Raw genomic sequence first — 22,186 nt, forward strand, 5'->3', positions numbered from 1 at the left:
TAAGACAATTTTACATATAACATTTACACTCTGGGTCTCTGTGATACTCAATCTAATGACAGTGACAGTGATCTGCACTGTACGTAGAAAAGGCATTATAATGAATTCATAAAGCATACTGAATTAGATATACCCAACCAGTTATCATTGCGTGAATACATTTTCGTCATTTCAGTGAAGAACTACTATACGGGCAGCACAAGACATCCTCCATTGTATGTTTGTGAGTTTAGCAGAAATCAGGGTGGGATTAATCCAATTCATTTTGCCTTGGATTGATGGCCTTGATTTCTTGTTGCTACCCACTCTTTTTTTGTGGGCAGGCAATATTTTTATGCTAGTCTTTTTACATATGTGTATGCAATAGGGGGTCATCTTGTTAGACCCCCTATCGGATGTTTTTATTTTGTGTATATATGTTCTCTTTCTCAATGTCAATTTTATAGATGTATGTAACAGGGGGTCATCTAGTCATTTGCAGCATATGATCTTAATTTTTACTTGGTTTTGATGACCCCCTGTACTGTATATACTTTTCGTCATTTACTAAATAAATGACATTTTCTATTCTCAAACTTGTTCTGTTTTGCCTGCTTTGAGCAAAAAACGAGTGCAGTCCACTTGGCTAGTGCTTTTGAGCTAAGGATCATAAATCAGTGATTATTGTAAATAATAACTTTTATGTGACGTGCGAGGTATTTGTCTCTCACTTTACCCTGACCTGTTGTTATGTCTGGGTGGAGTAATGGCTGTATTTGATCTAATTTTACCCTTCTCCTTACTTGCTGTATTTCATCCAATCAAATGTAACATATTCGTCACGTGGTAGTTGTCTGTTTGTTTACTATGTACCAGGAGTCACGCTAGTTCAGAGTAGCACTTTTTGTACCCACCGTCCACCCCTTCTACCTACATGAACTGTATAGGCCTTGATTTCTTGTTGCTACCCACCCTTTTTGTGGGCAGGCAATATTTTTATGCTAGTCATTTTACATATGTGTATGCAATAGGGGGTCATCTTGTTAGACCCCCTATCGGATGTTTTTATTTTGTGTATATATGTTCTCTTTCTCAATGTCAATTTTATAGATGTATGTAACAGGCGGTCATCTAGTCATTTGCAGCATATGATCTTAATTTTTACTTGGTTTTGATGACCCCCTGTACTGCATATACTTTTCGTCATTTACTAAATAAATGACATTTTCTATTCTCAAACTTGTTCTGTTTTGCCTGCTTTGAGCAAAAAACGAGTGCAGTCCACTTGGCTAGTGCTTTTGAGCTAAGGATCATAAAGAACTTTAGTTTCAATTTGTGAGAAATCATTGACATACATGTATTTATCCATATTGCAGAACTTGAAATAAATGTCTGGGCTGTTTATATTATGATGGAATATAAATATTGGAAGCATATGAATGTTTATACAATACACAGCGAAGCTGATTATGAAGAATTTATTTCATGCTTATGTGTTACATTGCTTTCACATCCCCAGAAAACAAACAACATTGATATGTATTCTTTGTATTCAGTTTTGTGATTTATCCGTTTTTGTGTCAAGTTAAAATTTGAAAGTTTTTAAAGAGAAATTAAATAAATTGAGACAACATGTTTATTACTGACAAACTCAAAACATAGGGATAAGGCCAATCTACGTTACCTCAATCATTCCCGATGAGATATGCGTTTCATCTCACCCATGCCACTCATGTGACCAATTGCAACCTGTTTTTATAAGTCGCTTCTTTTTAGGCAAGGTTCCACCAATTTCATCCAATTTGGGTATACAACATTTATGGACAAAAGGAGAACAAACATAAATTCCATTGACTCTGTCTTCTTCGGTTGGGTGGTTGGTTGTTCGTTCCTTTTACTTTGGTGTCGAATGTTTTCTGTCATATTGGGACGTCACTATTCGTAGGTGACGTACCACAAATCTATCCCTATGCTCAGCGCTTACGGCAGTGGCAATGATCGTTTTTTAATCCTCCAACGCCTGCTGCAACATGGGACATCCAATTTTATGGTCATAGCCGAAAGACCCGTGCTTCTCACTTCAGAATGCCGAGCGTTTCGCAAAAGATCAATCGCTGCCTATGTTTAAGTTTCAGGTTGGGTGAATCCATGGCACGTGCATGGGTTGAACTCATGGTCTCCTGGTTACGAAACGAGAGCTCTACAACTTAACTAACGCGACCGGTATGGAATGAGGGTTGTGGTAAAACCAATTTTAATGCAATCTTCAAAATATAATCTTCTCCTGGACGTAAATCAGCCAAACAGTTGGCATAATTATAATGACAATAAGCTGTATACCAAAACTGTCAAATCAATTACCTCCAGGATTCGAAATTCATGTCCCTAGGGGAGTTAAGTTTGTCATATATTTTAAAAGGATACAATCTTCTTTAATTATGGACATCAAAGACGCAATATGTTAGCATGATTATAATGAGCATTGGACCCTTTACAAAAACTGAAATTCATGACTCTATGTTAAAGTTGTATAGTCCGAATTTCGACAATTTTCATGAGGCTGTGCGAAAATTCATGCATTATTTTATCAGTTTTAGGCAACATTATTTGATTTTATTGCAATGTTTACAAACATCCGTCACTTGGCCAATTCAAATAACAGCCAAGTGACCAGTTCAGACTTTCGGATCATCGATGATCTTATATATGCAAAGCTGTGTATTTTGTTACAATTCGTAACTTGTCATAAGTTTAAGATAAATAAAAAATATCAAATACCTGACAAATTAATGTTTTACGCTCTTTCAGTCTTAAATAGACAGTTAGGTGTGAATTATGCACATTATCTTGGGATTTCCCTCATGCATGCGGGGCTAATTATAGACAGCTAACAGACAATGTACAATTTGTGTGTACCCACTATATAAATGATTTAGACAACTTTCTCTCGGTTTTCTTCTACATGCAAATGTCTTCAAGCATGTAATTAAGGGAAAGTTAATCACGTTAAAAACCAATCAATATGGTTTAAAGTAATTATTGACAAAAATGATACACGAATATCGAATCATACAGCTCTAAGTGTTCAGGCCCTAGGGAGGGATTAAATTGGTAATAAGTGGGTCAAACGTGTACTAAACTGCAAAATACCATACTCTTTGCCTCCGCTGTGGAATGTTCTAAATTTATAGGATAGAAGAATGCCATTAGAAATTACTCAAAATTCGATACGCGGGTAGGTTAAGGCTTGCTATGAAAATCTTTGCTGGGATAAAATCCGCGAAATAATGTGACGTCGTAATTGACATAAGTATATCTCTACGTATATATACCTACTTCCGGTTTCATTTTTCATGCAAGATATTTCCATGCATATAATATACAATGCACTTACTAAGGTCTAAAGAAATACGAAACGTTATACTGCTGTCGTGTCCCGTGAGAATCCATATTAGAATAGGTTTTCAGTACCCCCTTACTTGTCGTTAGAGGCGACTAAATGGGGCGGTCCTTCGGATGAGACTGCAAACACCGAGGTCATGTGTCACAGCAGGTGTGGCACAATCAAGATCCCTCCCTGCTCTAAGGCCATAAGCGCTGAGTATATGCCTAAATTTTGCAGCCCTTCACCAGCAATGGTGATGACCGTTGGAATTCTCATGGCGACGAATTGTGATCTTTTGTTAGCTGACCTTTTTTATATTCTTATGAAACCGAATTTATTCAAAGACTTCTACAAGAGACGGAAAACAAATCAAAGCTTTTTATTTGATTCTAAGTTTACAATTTGCATAATAAAATTAGATTTAGTCATGTGGCTAAAGTTTCTTAACCATTTTAATGGTGTGACTCTCTTCTATGAGAAACTTTGAGTCTCGAATGATACACTCCAGTCATTTACTGATAGTTCCGTTGGCATCTCCTGGGGTTTTGAAATATTTTTTTCACAATACGTGGGATTTCGGTAGATGGCTGCATATGTTTGGAAACGGGTATATTGTGCGACATAACATTTACAGAGTTCTTTTCAGCGATATTAGTGTGAGGTCAGTCGCTGGCTAACAAGAGGATACTATTCCATATTGACAATCGGGCTTTTGTGCATATAGCTGATAAAAGAACTTCTAAATCTGAACATTATGTTCAAGAATTAAAGGTTAATCCTCCAACTTACTTGGTAGTACATTTAGGTTCTTATGATTGGGTATCTTGCCTGGATAGGAATTGTTTCGAAGTATTGAATTTTCATTCTTACGATGCAAGTTATTGGTCCCAAACATGTAAAATGTTTCGTCAGACATGTTACTTTGGTTGCATTGGTACAATGCCACGTCTGCCACCAGTATTCATTCCGTGCGCAATAACGTCAATCTGAACGTCAAACAATTTCTGAAATCGGAAGGAGGTCTGGTCATCAGACATCCAACCATCAGTTTTGTCTCGAAAGACATGTGAAATAATTACGCATTTCAGTATTCCTTAATATGTGTATGAGGATCTTGAAACATTTCTGGAGAAGTAAGCAGGCATGTACAGTAATTATTCTTGAATGATATAGTTTGAGAGCTCTTCTGCATGCATTGAGTTTAATTTATGTCTTCAGCATCAGGTTCGGTAGGTGAATACTATTTATATAAGTTGACTGTGTAGGTGCAGGTATGTGCATACATGAGTAAGTATGTACATGCATACCGCGTTGGTGGCGGGTGATCTTGTATAAACAAGTTCATTTGGAAGAATTGGGGGATTACCAAAAACAAGGACTTCTTGTTTAAAACTCTGGGTTATTCATCCTCAGCACTGGGGATGATTTTAGGGTTACTACAGTGGTACCTGAGGGACAAGCTTTAGGGCTTATCCCTTGGGGTATTAGTCTCAGGTAGTAATAGGATTTTACCAGGGAGGTCGTATAGAGTTGGTGTCCTAGTCAAAACTTGAATTTATCTTCTTGCGTGGCACTCAGTCTTGTCGGGATGACCAGGAGGCGTGTTTCTACCAGTGACGTATACCTGAGGGGGCGCAGTCGCGCCAGGTTCTAAGGGAGATCATTCTGATAGGCAAGTAGCGTTTACCTGTGTCCCACTGGGGTATTTATATTGATGTATAAATAGATTGCAACAAACATTCGCAAATGAATATACATGTAATTAGTGTTTCTTTAATAAATACTATTGCAAAGCATTAATTGAGAATGTAAAGTAAGTAGTTGGTCTATTTGGGATCAACTTGCTATAATCCCCCCTTACATTAGACACTGGCGGTTGGATGTAATGTTGGAGAAAATCTAAGTAATCGTAGTCATCGGGGCTCCCATTGCATCGACCGTATGTGTCTTGTAATTGAAATCATGGAGGAGTAACAGTTTTTCATGATTCACCGTTGATCATTTTTAGCTCCTTGTTGACATGATTTAGCCTTCCAGATCGCACCGATGGTATACGTCCTTCCGGTTGTGAATCACCGTCCCTGCCAGAATGACCCTCCCCTAAAATACACGATACTACTTGAATAGCATGTTCTAACAAAGGGGTTCTCTTGTTCAACTAGCACAATAATTAGAGGATGAAGGATATGAAAACCCACAACCTTTATTGTGTGCTTACTTTGGTGAAAGTGATATATTATCTAGATACATATTTCTCATTAGCAAAAGATACGTTTAATATTCACTTAAACAGATTTACATGAAGGTGAAGATAACGAACAGTGATCAATCTCATAACTCCTATAAACAATACAAAACAGAAAGTTGGGCAAACACGGACCCCTGGAAACACCAGGAGTGGAATCAGGTGTCTAGGAAGAGTAAGCATCCCCTGTCGACCGGTCACACCCGCCGTGAGCCCTATATCTTGAATAGGTAAATGGAGTAACCGTTGTCAAAATCAGTGTGCAAGAAGAACGGTCTAACAATCTGTATGAGACATAATTTGACCCAGTGATAGGTTGTATTGGCAAACTAGATCATTATAACAGCCATATAATTTGCGAAATGTTGATTTTAAACGAGACTGTTAAAATTCCTGTACCATCAGCTTGTTTGTCAGTAGCTTGCCTCGATTTAAAAACTGACTATACGCAAAACAATATCTTGCGTACGAATCAGTTGAGAGATATAAATACCATATGTAGATGATTATGGTATATTGCTACTTACATATGTGTAGACCAATAAGGTATACAAGTTTTATCTTCCATGGTAACTTTCTACAAGTTTGTGTAAAATGTTTACTATAAGGACAAAGTTTCATCTTGCAAGGTAACATTCAATTTACTATTCAATGAAAGGTGAAGATAACGAACAGTGATCAATCGCATAGCTCTTATAAGCAATAAAAATAGACACTTGGGGAAACACGGACCCCTGGAAACACCAGATGTAGGGTCGGGTGCCTAAGTGTTGTAAGCATCCCTTGTCGACCAACCACACCCGCCATGAGCCCTATATCCTGATCAGGTAAACGGAGTTATCAGTTGTCAATTTTCGTTTGCTGTACCTTTCAGAATGTAAAGAGAACTTTATGTACGTGTAAAAATATGCAATTTATATTTCATTTAACAATATAGCATCGAAAGAATATTCTATTCCTAACCAACCGATATTTATGTCTTTGGACAACATATTCTACGTTCAATACGTTAATTAGAAATAGTAAAATTAAAATTGGTAATAACGACAGATGTACGTTCATATCTTCTTTTTTTCAAAATTCGAAATTCTTATCAAATGTGTTTCATTAATCTCTGTATATACATGTACTGCCACTAAATCAAATTAAAATGGAATGTTGAATCATGCTATATGTGCTACATGAATTCATCGCTCATCCTGCCATGATAGAATGTTCTTGTCTTTGTAGTTTCTGTTTTTAAAAGACTACGAATGTATGCTCAATTTCATTGGAAATTCGTGAATTTACCTGTTAATTAATTGTAAGTAACTTACCAGCTGCACAGTAAATACAATAAAATGCTGAGGTTCCAATAAAGCATCCCACAGTCACGAAGGCTACAGTAAACATTTTATCTTGTTTATCCGAATCCGATTATCCATGTCTTGAAAAGCATAATATTTCGCATATGTATATTTGGTTTCACGAGTATCCTTTCGGTGTAAAATTCCAGATATGGTCTTAAACTTTTTTTTTAACTCCCTTTGTACGGTTTGCATATACATACTTTCTTCTTTATTATATTCGCAGTAATTCCATTGATTCTATCTGATACTTTATATTATTTCAAATAATTGTAACACTATCTACTAGATTTACGAGTGTACTAAATTACTCCCGTTGAATGTTTTTATTGATATTAAATCGTACTAAAATTATCTTACCTTCAACATGTGTGACATGCATACCACCATCTTTAATCTTGCAACCAGAAATATTGTCACACCAATGCGTATCATTACTACAGGTACAATTTTCACTGCAGTTAAAGTCGAAGAATCCTAAAGAACTGGGCTCATTGCATTTTTCTCCAAACGATCCTCTACAGGCTGAAAATCAATACAGATAGCCCGCTATATACACATATGTGTACATGTTTAGTTTGGTGTTATAGGAAGGACTAATTGCATTGATTCCATCTAAAACTTTATCATGAAAAGTGAAAATAACGAACAGTGATCAATCTTTTAACTTCTATAAGGAATACAAAATAGAGTTGGACACACACGAACTACTGGATATACCAGAGGTGGAATCAAGCACTCCCTTGTCGACAGGTCACAGTAGCCGTGAGCGCAAATACACATATTCAATAATTATATATGTATAATATATGTGACAACAAATATTGAATAATTATAGTATAATCTACTAGGCTTAAATTGAGTTGTTGTTGTTTTCTTTTCTTTTTATTGAAATCAATTCATTTTGATTTTATCTTACTTTTGAAAAGTGTGATATAATATACCGGTATCTTTATTCTTGCAACCGGAAATATTGTCACACCAGTGCGTATCACTGCTACAGTTACACTTTTCAAGACAAGCAATGCCGAAGAATCCAAAAGGACAGGGTTCACTGCAGTTTTCTCCAAAAGATCCTATGCAGGCTGAAAATCACAGAATACACACTTTCCTATTTCTATTCTTATTCATTTTTACCCGTTGTGATATGCTAATAAACCCTTGACAATGCCTTTTCCTTAAATATATCAGGAGGAAAATTAAGTATATCAAGGTGTCGTCTTTACTTCCTCGAACATAGTTTTGATCAACTCTTATATGTATTTGTCAGTACATCATTAACAATATATGTAGAATAAAACATTCATCGCAGTGCTATTTGCGGAATCAAACATTCAGGTTCACGTGATTTCGCACCATTACTGTACTTTGCACCATTGTTATTGAAATCAATGAAGGAACAATATGAGTGATGAAATGATTTCAATATTATATCCATGTATAATCATGTACAAACAAACAACAGGTCTCAATTTTGTAGGAGTTACATCTAAAAGGTAAATGTGCATAACATAACCTTTATTAAGATAAAAAGTAAACGGTCAATGCATTTTGTTAAAAATTCAAAATCATACACAGGTAACTGGGGTGAATTCCTTAACCTCAATACTGCTAGGAACATTTCTGACATAATGCGGACCTGGAAAGTTTAAATGGATCCGTGATCGGTATGTAGGAGTTTATAAAGGGGAAATGGATTGTAATGAATGAAACCAGTAACAGATGAAAACCTAAACTCTATGACCTTGGAAATCAAACTTTCAGCAAAACTCATTGTAGAAGATATGTAGAGACAGTCCGACTCTCACATGAAGATAACGAACAGTGATCAATCTCATAACTCCTGTAAGCAATACAAAATAGATAGTAAGGCAAACACGGACCCCTGGACACGCCAGAGGTGGGATCAGGTACATAGGAGGAGTAAGCATTCCCTGTCGACCGGTTACATCCGCTGTGAGCCCTATATCCTGATCAGGTAAACGGAGCTCTCCGTAGTCAAAATCAGTGTGCCAAGAACGGCCTAACAATCGGTATGAAACATGTCAGACAGCATTTGACCCAATGATAGGTTGTATTGAAGAACTAGATCGTCATAAGGACCATAGAATTTGCGAAATGTTGACTTCAATTGCGACTGTTGAAACCCCTGTACCATCAACTTATTTGTCAGTAGCTTGCTTCGATTTTAAAACTGATTATATGCAGAACAACCTTTTGCGTATCGAATCAGTTGAGAGATATAAACACCATATCCAGGTGATAATGGAATATTGCTACATAAATTTGAGTTGAGTTGTCAGTTTGCCGTTAATGTCTACTTTCAATAAAATATCTACGTATGAAGCAGAAGTGGACAACTCTGGTGTCTTTTATTTTGAGCTCACATGGATATATAGAATCGACATGTGAATGAACGTTATCATTGTTAATAGACAAAACGTCGTTCGATATATCTAAATGTCATTTTCAACTATATCACCATCACTAGTAATGACATGTCCAGCTGGACTATAGTTGAAAGAAGATGAAGAACACTTTGGTGGATTACGTATAAGATGGTCTATATCTAGGCACTGCAAAGTCTGCTGATAATTAAGAAGTTTGGATGCAATAGTAGAAGTATAGCTGTAGGAAATACAGGGTGTAGACTTGAACTTGAAATAAGTTGGAATACACGGCTGAACCCTTTTATGAAGAAGAATGTTGCTTATATTGACGGCATATATTCCTTTGTTTGTAAATTTGAGCTTAAGGAACTCGCGGCATGATTTGGAAGGAATATCATCAATGACCCGTGCTGGTTTAAAGAGCCTGTGATAGGCAACATTCATAATCATAAAATTCAGTCTATATTCAGGTGTTGAAAAATCCAAATAAAGACTAAGTGTACCTTCTTCAAAAACGGATGTAAAACTTTCAACGTTCAATAAATAGAGGGTTTCTAAGAGCGGATACATTACAATATGTGTAAACTGCCAATACTGAATAAGAGCGTACATACAGATACCGTTTTGGGAAATAATGGGTCCCTAGGAGCACAAACATGTATAAACATTGCAGTTAAGTACAACAACTAACGGTAACAAGATGCATGAGGAACATTTTGTCATATACATGTAGTCCTAAATATTAGTATTATTTCTATATTCATTCGCTTACACCTTGCATTCATGAAAGAGCTTTTCATAAAAAGATAAACAGATTTGTTCTCTCTCGTACCAAACATTGGGGTTCAAGAATATTCATATATTTGTAACCATTAAAGAAAAAAGAGATAAGAACCCCAATGTGTAATACATATACATGTACATGTAAACTATCCATACATGAACTAGTCGCCATAAAAGTTAATGAATTTGGAAACAAACATAAATATTCTTGGGTTCACACAATTCATTAATCATGAAAGGCAAAGATAACGAACAGTGATCAATCTCATAACTCCTATCAGCAATACAAAATAGAAAGTTGGGCAAACAAGGAACCCTTGATATACCAGAAGTGGGATCAGGTGCCTAAGAGATGTAAGCATCCCCTGTCGACCGGTCACAACCACAGTGAGTTCCATATCTTGATCAGGTAAATAAAACTATCCGTAGTTAAAATCAATGTGCCAAGAACAGCTTAACATTCCGTATGAAACACGTCAGACAGCATTTTACTTAATGGTAGGTTGTATTAGCAAACCAGATCACTATGATATGAGTTACTGTACCTATACTAAATTCCTAAAAACCCTTACAAAGATATATTGCTGGATCCAGTAAATATTCTACCAAGCCCTTATCTTTTCTCTTCATGAAAATATTAACAGCTGTGAAGGAGAAACTTCAAACGTCTTGTGCGACTACATATGAAGTGGTATAAACCAAATGTGGATTCTAAAAAATATATATCTCAACTGATTCGATACGCAGTAGCTTGTTCTGTGTATAGTCAATTGTTACTACTGATAAAAAAAATTGTCTCGATTGAAGTCAGCATTTCGCAAATTCTATGGTCGTTATATCCCCTGTTTCGCTTTATGAAAACAGCAAAACAGCTGAAGATTGTCTGAACATTACTACATTGAAATCGGCTTGTTCATTTGAGAAGTACACGTAAGTACAGTTGATAATGATTTACTTGTCAGTGCTGTAATTATTCAAAACATTGATTCCAATCACTGGAAAAGCTTCTGGTCCTAATGTTTATCTACCCACTGTACTTGTTCTGTTTATTCTAATGATGATTTGTGTATCAATAAGAGTCTTCTCTTGAGCGACATTTTTCTTCATTACAGAGCAGGGTAAATTCCGAATATGGTTAGATAATATCCCTAAGATACATTCTATATGCAAGACATTATTTACTGTATATTGTTTCTAGGTTTTTTTCTGTCTCTTAAAGATGAAGAGATGCCACGATCTTCAAGTTTAAAGTGAAATAAAATGAATTTAACGAAATTTGCGTTTTTCGTTTATCCAAACTCTACACAAGAATGAAACTTACCTGAACAACCATGTATTTTATGACATGATTCAGTTGGCAAACAGTTGCATTTCCTTTTACATCCCTGTCCATAATATCCATCCGGGCAAATTCTATTACAGTGCAATCCATATGATCCTAGACATGCTGTTTACAAATAATAACCAAATCTTGATATATAATAACTTTGCATCCGCTAAACGCATGCAATTAAAAAGATAGGAATGTAGTGAAACGCAGGTGACTTCAGAACAAGTTAACACATGAGAAGCGTGTTATGGAAATGTGTTGACACAATATAGAAATGTTAACATGGTGAAGAGATATTATCACAATGGAGAATCATTACATGCTCCACTTTTTTGGCACGCTGGTTTTGACCATATTTAGCTCTAAACTTCATAGTTATTTCGGATTTCAAACATTTGGGTTGAGCATCACTGAAGAGACATTATTTGTCGAAATGCGCATCTGGTGCATCAAAATTGGTACCGTATAAGTTTTACATGTAACAAAACTGAAGTGTTAAAAGAACAGATAAAATGTGACAAAAATTGAGAGGTTTTAGTGCATTTGATTAGTTCCAACGCAGTGGATAATTGTTACCACGATGTAGAAGTATTCAGACAATAACTAAGCGGAAACATAGAAGTGTTCACACTATGGACATATTTTCCAAAAATGGAGAAGTTAACATTTCTTTTTTTCGGTTGCGATTGTCATAAAGTGTAATGTGTAGACGTGTTTTAAATATTTTATGTTTTTATTGCACAGTTTTGACCGTATACACTATATATTCAAATTATTCAATGAAACAAAAATTCTGAAATAACAAAACACAATCTTTCTTTGATGCAGAGGATAATTAGATCATGTCTATATCGTCGACTGACCAGTTTCGGTGACCTTAGTGATAAACCGCGATTTTCTCATTAATCACTTGGATTAAATAAATAAACAATACACCAACCTTTAAAGTAATCAAATTCCTTTACTTTCATCCAAAAATTCCTATTTCATGGTACGTTAATATATATTTTCGTAACAAAAACATGTCACTGTGTGGTCCTAAAACGGTGGCGGCACCTATTTGGGTGGCTGTTGTTAATATAAGTTTGCCAAAAGTTTGTAACTGTAAAACATATATACAGGAGGGATGTGCAACTAAACGTCAATGAATAACATAACATAGTAGAGTTCTAGACTTTTGGTATACTTTATAGTAATTTGAAGGTTTCCTTGAAAAAGTAATAAGTAAATTGTCTTATTTTGGGGCGCTCGTGTTGATTTCTTGCATACTCTCCTTTCAGTAGTTCATTTTCGGAGAAAAATTGAAGACGTGCTCTGTGAACGATTGCAAACACTACGGCGAAATTGATAACGTAATCAACACCCGGAAACGAAAACGCGCACATGTAAATAAAAGGTCACCGATTCTAGTCAGTCACCGAAATAGGCCAGTCGACGATACTAACGCCTGTAAATTGCGATGCATGTTTGTAAAACGTGTTGATGTGGAATCGGCCCTAAAACCCAAGACACAATTTTCAGGCATTCTTCTACAAGAATTAGACATGAAATCTCAACCGTTCTAATAACAACAAATACGTACGTTCACATCTTCCTGAAATATTTCTGTAATCCGCGCAACATCTCATGCCCCCTGTACTTGTATGTTAAAAGACATGTTATCATTAAACGTGCCATAAACAAGTATATATCATCACAATTCATAAAATGTCTTGGTGTATCTCAATGTATCTTATTACAATAGAGTTATTTTAAGTCTACTGTAAAATATTTTAAAATGATACTTACTTATCATTACAATATCCGTCCCCTGTTAGATTTAGTGCAAGGCTAAACAATTCCTTTAAGCATAAATTAAAGTACAATGTCTTTAAGAAATTCTTCACATACATTTTCATAGAAATAAACAATCAAAATGTTTTCTGACCAATATTGCCTTGTACTCTTTACAAATATGTCCTTTTACATGATGTGATAATAAAGTATTATCTGGTGTGAGATCATAAGCAGTACTTTCGTGTAGTACCCCCAAAGTATCTCCTTTGATGGGTCGATCACTTCCCTATGATGGTTAGTTCGACTCTTCGCGGTATTAGAGCTAAAAATTCAAATTTTAAAGAATATATCTCTGTATTAGAAACAAAAAGACGTGTAATGAATACCTTTCCTTCTAACCTTGAAAGCCAAGGTCACATCCCAGGAGCTGGAAGTTATGATACACTGTAATTGACGATATGTTAGTTTTACAGTGCGATATATATCATTTCATTCACTTTTGCCTAACGTTAACAAACGATGAGGTCTACATCATATTCGCACAAAATTTTAATTCTATTCCATTGAGAGTTTAACATCAGTTTAACAACAGGGGATGCTTACTCCTCTTAAGCACCTGATCCCACCTCTGGTGTGTCCAGGGGTCCGCGTTTGCCCAACTATCTATTTTGTATTGCTTGTAGGAGTTATGAGATTGATCACTGTTCGTTATCTTCACCTTGCATCAATTATACCGCAACGATGTCCGAGAGGTTAGAGCGTTCGCCCCGCATGCGGAAGGTCGGGGTTCGTAACCCGGCCGCGACAGACCTAAGTAGTGACAGTTCAATTGCCAAACGCTTGGCATCAGGTGTGAATGTCACGGGTCGATCCCTCTTAAAAACTTTATAAACATATGACCCGTGTCACAGTAGGTGTGGCACGCTATTTAAAGAACCCTCACTGTTCAATGGCCGTAAGCGCTAAGAGCATAGGCCTAAATTTGAAGCCCTTCACCGGTCTTGACATTTAAAAATTCGTTGTTGCTAATGTAACATTTTGACAGAATATTGACGGAATTTTTATGGCAATAGCAACAAAGGAAATGAGAAAATCTTGAAAAGTAAAGCTTATACAGTATATTTATGTCCAAGAAATATGAAACATTATTCAAATCTCTTAAATAACTTTTGTTACAAAGTGTAGAAACCCTCGGATATTGTTAGATTTAATAATTATCAAATTTGCTATAATAAGAATTTTGACGGACCACTCTGTCGCTATCATCAGCAACTTACAGATCACCATGTTGCTATTGTCATCAAATGACAGACTAAGTTGTTGCTATTGTCAACAATTGACAGAGTATATTAATTACTCATGGCAAGACATTACAGATGGTGTAACAATGCAAATATAAATGTAAGTTCTGCCAGTTCACTGCTCACTGCCAGTTATCCAAATCTGAAAGTGAAAAATGTAACTTATGACTATGAGTATCATATACAGTTAGAATATCTTTGTTAATTACAAAATATTATGAAGTAAATTAAACTTATTACAAAAATTGTTCCAAGTTGCGTTATTAATATTAACTAAAACGCAAAATCATAATTTCATTCCCGAAACATTTGTATTTACATATATTACTTGCCCTGAAATACATAGCAAAACCGACGGTCACTCTGTGCAACCTCTGGTGGTTTAAGGACACCACAGACATCTTCCTGAAGGATGGTGTAGGTAGCGTCACGCATGGTCCATTGGCCAGGCCTGATTTCATGGAAATATTTCACCCATAGCCAACCATCAACCTGGTTCATGTGAAAAGGAAAGAAAAACAATTTGAAGGAAATTTAACATCAACGTCTGCACAAAAATACTTAAGTTTGAAAACAATTTGATGTAATTGTCTAAAAAGGATCACACTATCCACAGTTTCCACCTACAGATTAACTGAAAACCTCGGATAAAAAGTGATAAATAAGTATTGCATTTTACTTAAAAATGAAAGATTGTTACATGTTACAAATAAAACAAATATTTCAACATAGACATCTTGTGAAGGTAGCATATCAAAAAGATAAAATACAAATAATACTGAAAATTCTAAGACAGAAATTTTGTAATATAAACGGGTTAATAGAATTGTAACATTATCATTAAAAAGTACTCAATATGCAACGAATAAATTTTAAAGTTTACATACAACAGCAGGATAAATATCAAGTCCATGTTCCACTTGAATGTAAGTGCCATCTGGATAACTATTGAAAGTAAAGTCGGGGTAAACAATCTTTAAAGTAAACTTAGTTTGACAACATTTGTTTACATGAATCACATTCTTTTGAAAACTTGTTATTATGAAAGCAATTAGATGTGGGATGCTTCTAATTAAATAAATACAGTTTTGTATCATTACTGTTACATAATTCATATAAGAACTTATTCAATCTATAGATAATCCCACCTTCGTTTGTCCAACTGTCTTTGTTCCTTTTTTCTCTCTGCTGATTTTATTTCCTCTCTTTCTACTAGTCTATCACTGTGTACTGCTTCATAACTGTGTACTGGCCCATCACTCTAATGGTTCATCACTGTGCACTGTTTCATCACTGTGCACTGCTTCATCACTATGTACTGGCCAATCACTCTAATGGTTCATCACTGTGTACTGTCCCATCACTGTGTACTGGCCCATCAATCTGTACCGCTTCATCACTGTGTACTGCTTCATCACTGTGTACTGGCCCATCACTGTGTACCGCTTCATCACTCTGTACTGCTTCATCACTCTGTACTGCTTCATCACTCTGTACTGTTCTATCACTCTGTACTGCTTCATCACTCTGTACTGCTTCATCACTCTGTACTGTTCCATCACTCTGTACTGCTTCATCACTGTGTACTGGCCCATCACTCTGTACTGTTCCATCACTGTGTACCGCTTCATCACTCTGTACTGCTTCATCACTGTGTACTGTTCCATCACTGTGTACTGCTTCATCACTCTGTACTGCTTCATCACTCTGTACCGTTCCATCACTCTGTACTGCTTCATCACTCTGTACTGCTTCATTACTGTGTACTGGCCCATCAATGTGTACTGTCCCATCACTGTGTACCGCTTCATCACTGTGTACTGTTCCATCACTCTGTACCGCTTCATCACTGTGTACTGTTCCATCACTCTGTACTGCTTCATCACTCTGTACTGCTTCATCACTGTGTACTGGCCCATCACTGTGTACTGTTCCATCACTCTGTACTGCTTCATCACTCTGTACTGCTTCATCACTGTGTACTGGCCCATCACTGTGTACTGGCCCATCACTCTGTACTGCTTCATCACTCTGTACTGCTTCATCACTGTGTACTGGCCCATCACTCTGTACTGCTTCATCACTCTGTACTGCTTCATCACTCTGTACTGTTCTATCACTCTGTACTGCTTCATCACTCTGTACTGCTTCATCACTCTGTACTGTTCCATCACTCTGTACTGCTTCATCACTGTGTACTGGCCCATCACTCTGTACTGTCCCATCACTGTGTACCGCTTCATCACTCTGTACTGCTTCATCACTGTGTACTGTTCCATCACTGTGTACTGCTTCATCACTCTGTACTGCTTCATCACTCTGTACTGTTCCATCACTCTGTACTGCTTCATCACTCTGTACTGCTTCATTACTGTGTACTGGCCCATCAATGTGTACTGTCCCATCACTGTGTACCGCTTCATCACTGTGTACTGTTCCATCACTCTGTACTGCTTCATCACTCTGTACTGCTTCATCACTGTGTACTGGCCCATCACTGTGTACTGTTCCATCACTCTGTACTGCTTCATCACTCTGTACTGCTTCATCACTGTGTACTGGCCCATCACTCTGTACTGCTTCATCACTCTGTACTGCTTCATCACTCTGTACTGTTCTATCACTCTGTACTGCTTCATCACTCTGTACTGCTTCATCACTCTGTACTGTTCCATCACTCTGTACTGCTTCATCACTGTGTACTGGCCCATCACTCTGTACTGTCCCATCACTGTGTACCGCTTCATCACTCTGTACTGCTTCATCACTGTGTACTGTTCCATCACTGTGTACTGCTTCATCACTCTGTACTGCTTCATCACTCTGTACTGTTCCATCACTCTGTACTGCTTCATCACTCTGTACTGCTTCATTACTGTGTACTGGCCCATCAATGTGTACTGTCCCATCACTGTGTACCGCTTCATCACTGTGTACTGTTCCATCACTCTGTACCGCTTCATCACTGTGTACTGTTCCATCACTCTGTACTGCTTCATCACTCTGTACTGCTTCATCACTGTGTACTGGCCCATCACTGTGTACTGTTCCATCACTCTGTACTGCTTCATCACTCTGTACTGCTTCATCACTGTGTACTGGCCCATCACTGTGTACTGGCCCATCACTCTGTACTGCTTCATCACTCTGTACTGCTTCATCACTGTGTACTGGCCCATCACTCTGTACTGCTTCATCACTCTGTACTGCTTCATCACTGTGTACTGTCCCATCACTCTGTACCGCTTCATCACTGTGCACTGTTCCATCACTCTGTACCGCTTCATCACTGTGTACTGTTCCATCACTCTGTACCGCTTCATCACTGTGTACTGTTCCATCACTCTGTACCGCTTCATCACTGTGTACCGCTTCATAACTGTGTACTGGCCAATCACTCTAATGGTTCATCACTGTGTACTGTTTCATCACTGTGCACTGCTTCATCAATATGTACTTGGCAATCACTCTAATGGTTCATCACTGTGTACTGGCCCATCACTGTGTACTGTTCCATCACTCTGTACTGCTTCATCACTCTGTACTGCTTCATCACTGTGTACTGGCCCATCACTGTGTACTGGCCCATCACTCTGTACTGCTTCATCACTCTGTACTGCTTCATCACTGTGTACTGGCCCATCACTCTGTACTGCTTCATCACTCTGTACTGCTTCATCACTCTGTACTGTTCTATCACTCTGTACTGCTTCATCACTCTGTACTGCTTCATCACTCTGTACTGTTCCATCACTCTGTACTGCTTCATCACTGTGTACTGGCCCATCACTCTGTACTGTCCCATCACTGTGTACCGCTTCATCACTCTGTACTGCTTCATCACTGTGTACTGTTCCATCACTGTGTACTGCTTCATCACTCTGTACTGCTTCATCACTCTGTACTGTTCCATCACTCTGTACTGCTTCATCACTCTGTACTGCTTCATTACTGTGTACTGGCCCATCAATGTGTACTGTCCCATCACTGTGTACCGCTTCATCACTGTGTACTGTTCCATCACTCTGTACCGCTTCATCACTGTGTACTGTTCCATCACTCTGTACTGCTTCATCACTCTGTACTGCTTCATCACTCTGTACTGCTTCATCACTGTGTACTGGCCCATCACTCTGTACTGCTTCATCACTCTGTACTGCTTCATCACTGTGTACTGTCCCATCACTCTGTACCGCTTCATCACTGTGCACTGTTCCATCACTCTGTACCGCTTCATCACTGTGTACTGTTCCATCACTCTGTACCGCTTCATCACTGTGTACTGTTCCATCACTCTGTACCGCTTCATCACTGTGTACCGCTTCATAACTGTGTACTGGCCAATCACTCTAATGGTTCATCACTGTGTACTGTTTCATCACTGTGCACTGCTTCATCAATATGTACTGGCCAATCACTCTAATGGTTCATCACTGTGTACTGTCCCATCACTCTGTACCGCTTCATCACTGTGTACTGTTCCATCACTCTGTACCGCTTCATCACTGTGTACTGGCCCATCACTGTGTACTGTCCCATCACTCTGTACCGCTTCATCACTGTGTACTGTTCCATCACTCTGTACCGCTTCATCACTGTGTACTGGCCCATCACTGTGTACTGTCCCATCAATCTGTACCGCTTCATCACTATGTACTGGCCCATCACTGTGTACTGGCCCATCAATCTGTACCGCTTCATCACTCTGTACTGGCCCATCACTGTGTACTGGCCCATCACTGTGTACTGGCTCATCAATCTGTACCGCTTCATCACTGTGTACTGTCTCATCACTGTGTACTGGCCCATCACTCTGTACTGCTTCATCACTCTGTACTGGCCCATCACTGTGTACTGTCTCATCACTGTGTACTGGCTCATCAATCTGTACCGCTTCATCACTGTGTACTGGCCCATCACTGTGTACTGGCCCATCACTCTGTACTGCTTCGTCTCTCTGTATTTCTTCATCACTCTGTACTTGTCCATCACACTGTTCTACTCCATCACTTGGTACTGGTTCATCTCTCTGTATTTGTCCACAAGGCTGTACTGGGTCATTACTCTGTATAGTTGTACTGCTTCAAAATGTATGAAAGCTAAATTTCAACTGAACTTCTAGTTGTATTGTATTAGTTGATTATTTTTAAATACTCATTCAAATAAATAATAATTACGAGTATAAAATTAATAAATGAAAAGAAAATGAATTTAAAAAAATAGTTTTTACCTCTGTTCTTTTTTGTCAAGTATAGGAGACATACCTTGTGATAAATCTTCATCCTGAAGAAGGGATAGAAATGTGGAGATAATACAATGAGATAACGAGCAAGTAAACGCGGTATTTGTAGACCTCTGCCAAGGATTCGCAAATTTTCTGACCTAGTCTTGATCCCAGAAATCCAGAAAAAGATTATGACCAAAATTTAATTTCTTCTTGCTTATCACGAGATCCATCTTCAGTGAAATATGTTTCAGAATACAAGAAGTACTTTTGTACACAGAAAGTTGGAGCCAAAACCATAAGGCTTTTGGCAGAGGTAATTAATATCATTTTGTGAAATCTATTTCCTTACCAAGTTAGATATTATAGATGAAATATCAAGACTTCCTGATGAAGGGAATTCCTCGAAATCCATATCACTGGGTGCCTTTAAAAGACAAATCATTTTTAACAAACTAATATTGAATTCTAGGTTTTAATCTCATAAAAGGAATTTTTCTAATTTAATTAAAACAAGGGAAATTTCAAAAACTGTGACATATGACAGGTAGTCACTAAATAAAGATAAAATATTATACTTTTTATCAAAGTACTTTTAAAAATATAGGGAGAGGGACACAATTTCCTGGTCACATCTGAACTGAAGTTTCTTAAAACAGGTTTGACTGTACATATGTACTACAAAACATCTTACCATGCTGTTTTCAAAATCCACAAGAAATGAAGTGACATCTTCCAATTCAACATCTTTCTTCCAGACTTCTACAGTTTTATAATTGTGCTTCACTGGCTCAAGTGGTAGCATAACTACAAAATGGTTTGGCTTCCTCTGATTCTCTGGTATGGCATCACCTTGCAAATTTGTCTATAATATGTAGACTGGATCCAGTTGTTTTGCATTTGAAAAAGGAAGAAATGTTCTATTTTGGTCTTTTTCAACAGTTTGTCCTCCATATAACGGATTGATTGATTGATGTTTTTCGCCACACTCAACAATTTTTCAGTTATCTGGTGGCGCCCTGTTTTTATTGGTGGAAGAGAGAACCCAGATACAATGTACCTAGGAAGAGACCACCGACCTTACGAAAGTAAACTGGGAAACTTTCTCACTTACCGGCGCGAGCTGGATTCGAACCCGCGCCGACAGAGGCATATAACGGATAAACAGAGCATACTGGTCTGCCCAAAACATTGGCAAGAGCAGCCATATGCCATGCTCCCATGTATGTTCCAGATTGTCGGACAGAAAAGTCTTCTTTTTCAAAGATTCGTTGTACTGCTAGTTCTGTTAGAACCTCCCCACTGAAGAATTCAGAAAACATTGAAAATGTATGAGCATCATTTGTGGATTTACATCTGTCATTTCGAATAAATTCAGCATTCAGGTACATTTCCTTATATTTCACCAAGTGTAACACTATTTTTCCTCGAATATCTAAATATTTATCTTCCATTCGTGGGGATCCGGTTGGAATAGGTCCTCAGTACCCCCTTGCTTGTCGTAAGAGGCGATTAAATGGGGCGGTCTTTCGGATGAGACCGCAAAAACTGATGTCCCGTGTCCAGCAGGTGTTGCACGATAAAGAACCCCCCCCTGCTCAATGGCCATAAGCGCCAAGCATAGGTCGAAATTTTACAACCCTTCGCCGGCAGTGGTGACGTCTTCATATGTGTGAAATATTCTCGAGCGGGACATTAAACAATATTCATTCATTCATATGCAAAAAGGCTACCACATCTAGGAAGGCAGATCCCATCTCCATATTTTAGACATGGAAAAAGATTAGCCAGGTCATAATCATTTGGTACAAGTGACATTGAAGCTTCATCAACAGTTCCTTGTGTGTAATTATCAACACCTCTGGAGGTTTTCCTGAAATGGGTGATCGCTGTAATTGTTCTGCTCAAATCTCTATGTGGCAGGGTGATCTTTATATCTAATTGAATTTTCTACATTTTTCAATACTAAGCTCTGCTATATTAATTGAATGAAATCTATTCACAACATTCTATTGGCCAGGTTGTTTGTAGGAATTCACTCACTCTAGCTAAAACCAGTTTAATAACTTTTTCTTCTATAAATAAGTTTCGCGGGCTTTTTCATCAGTGCAGGAAATTTGTTTTAGAGGGAGTAGACCTATACATGTAGCTGCCCGTTGTGCCACACCTTAAGGTATATATTTGAAATGTTTATTATTAACTGATTGATAATTATGTACGTTGAACTATTTTTTTATCAGTATATTTCTCTACTATGAAATGACCGTTTTTTGATCAAGGACTATAAATTTTGTTACTTTTTGAAGTAAAGTAATAAAGTCGATCATATACATTTCATTGGAATATTTTGACTTCTTTAAAGGGAAATACGAATATGAATTTATGTAATTGTATATTTTGTTGCATATGTAATGTGGTGTGTGATTT

General features: G+C 37.4%; 1 protein-coding gene across 1 annotated transcript; it reads right to left on the bottom strand.

Annotated features, from left to right (window-relative positions):
- Positions 1-5,108: 5,108 nt before the first annotated feature.
- On the bottom strand, positions 5,109-13,402 carry LOC125683916 (multiple epidermal growth factor-like domains protein 10). Its single transcript, XM_056141266.1, has 6 exons — positions 13,247-13,402; positions 13,041-13,096; positions 11,450-11,575; positions 7,900-8,040; positions 7,316-7,480; positions 5,109-5,464 (listed from the first exon to the last, which is right to left on the bottom strand). The coding sequence occupies exons 1-6, from the start codon at positions 13,354-13,356 to the stop codon at positions 5,346-5,348; spliced, it is 717 nt and encodes a 238-aa protein (XP_055997241.1). The 5' UTR covers positions 13,357-13,402; the 3' UTR covers positions 5,109-5,345.
- Between the last annotated feature and the right edge of the window lie 8,784 nt (positions 13,403-22,186).

Source organism: Ostrea edulis, chromosome 6, assembly GCF_947568905.1.
Source record: "Ostrea edulis chromosome 6, xbOstEdul1.1, whole genome shotgun sequence".
Taxonomy (NCBI): Eukaryota; Metazoa; Mollusca; class Bivalvia; order Ostreida; family Ostreidae; genus Ostrea; species Ostrea edulis.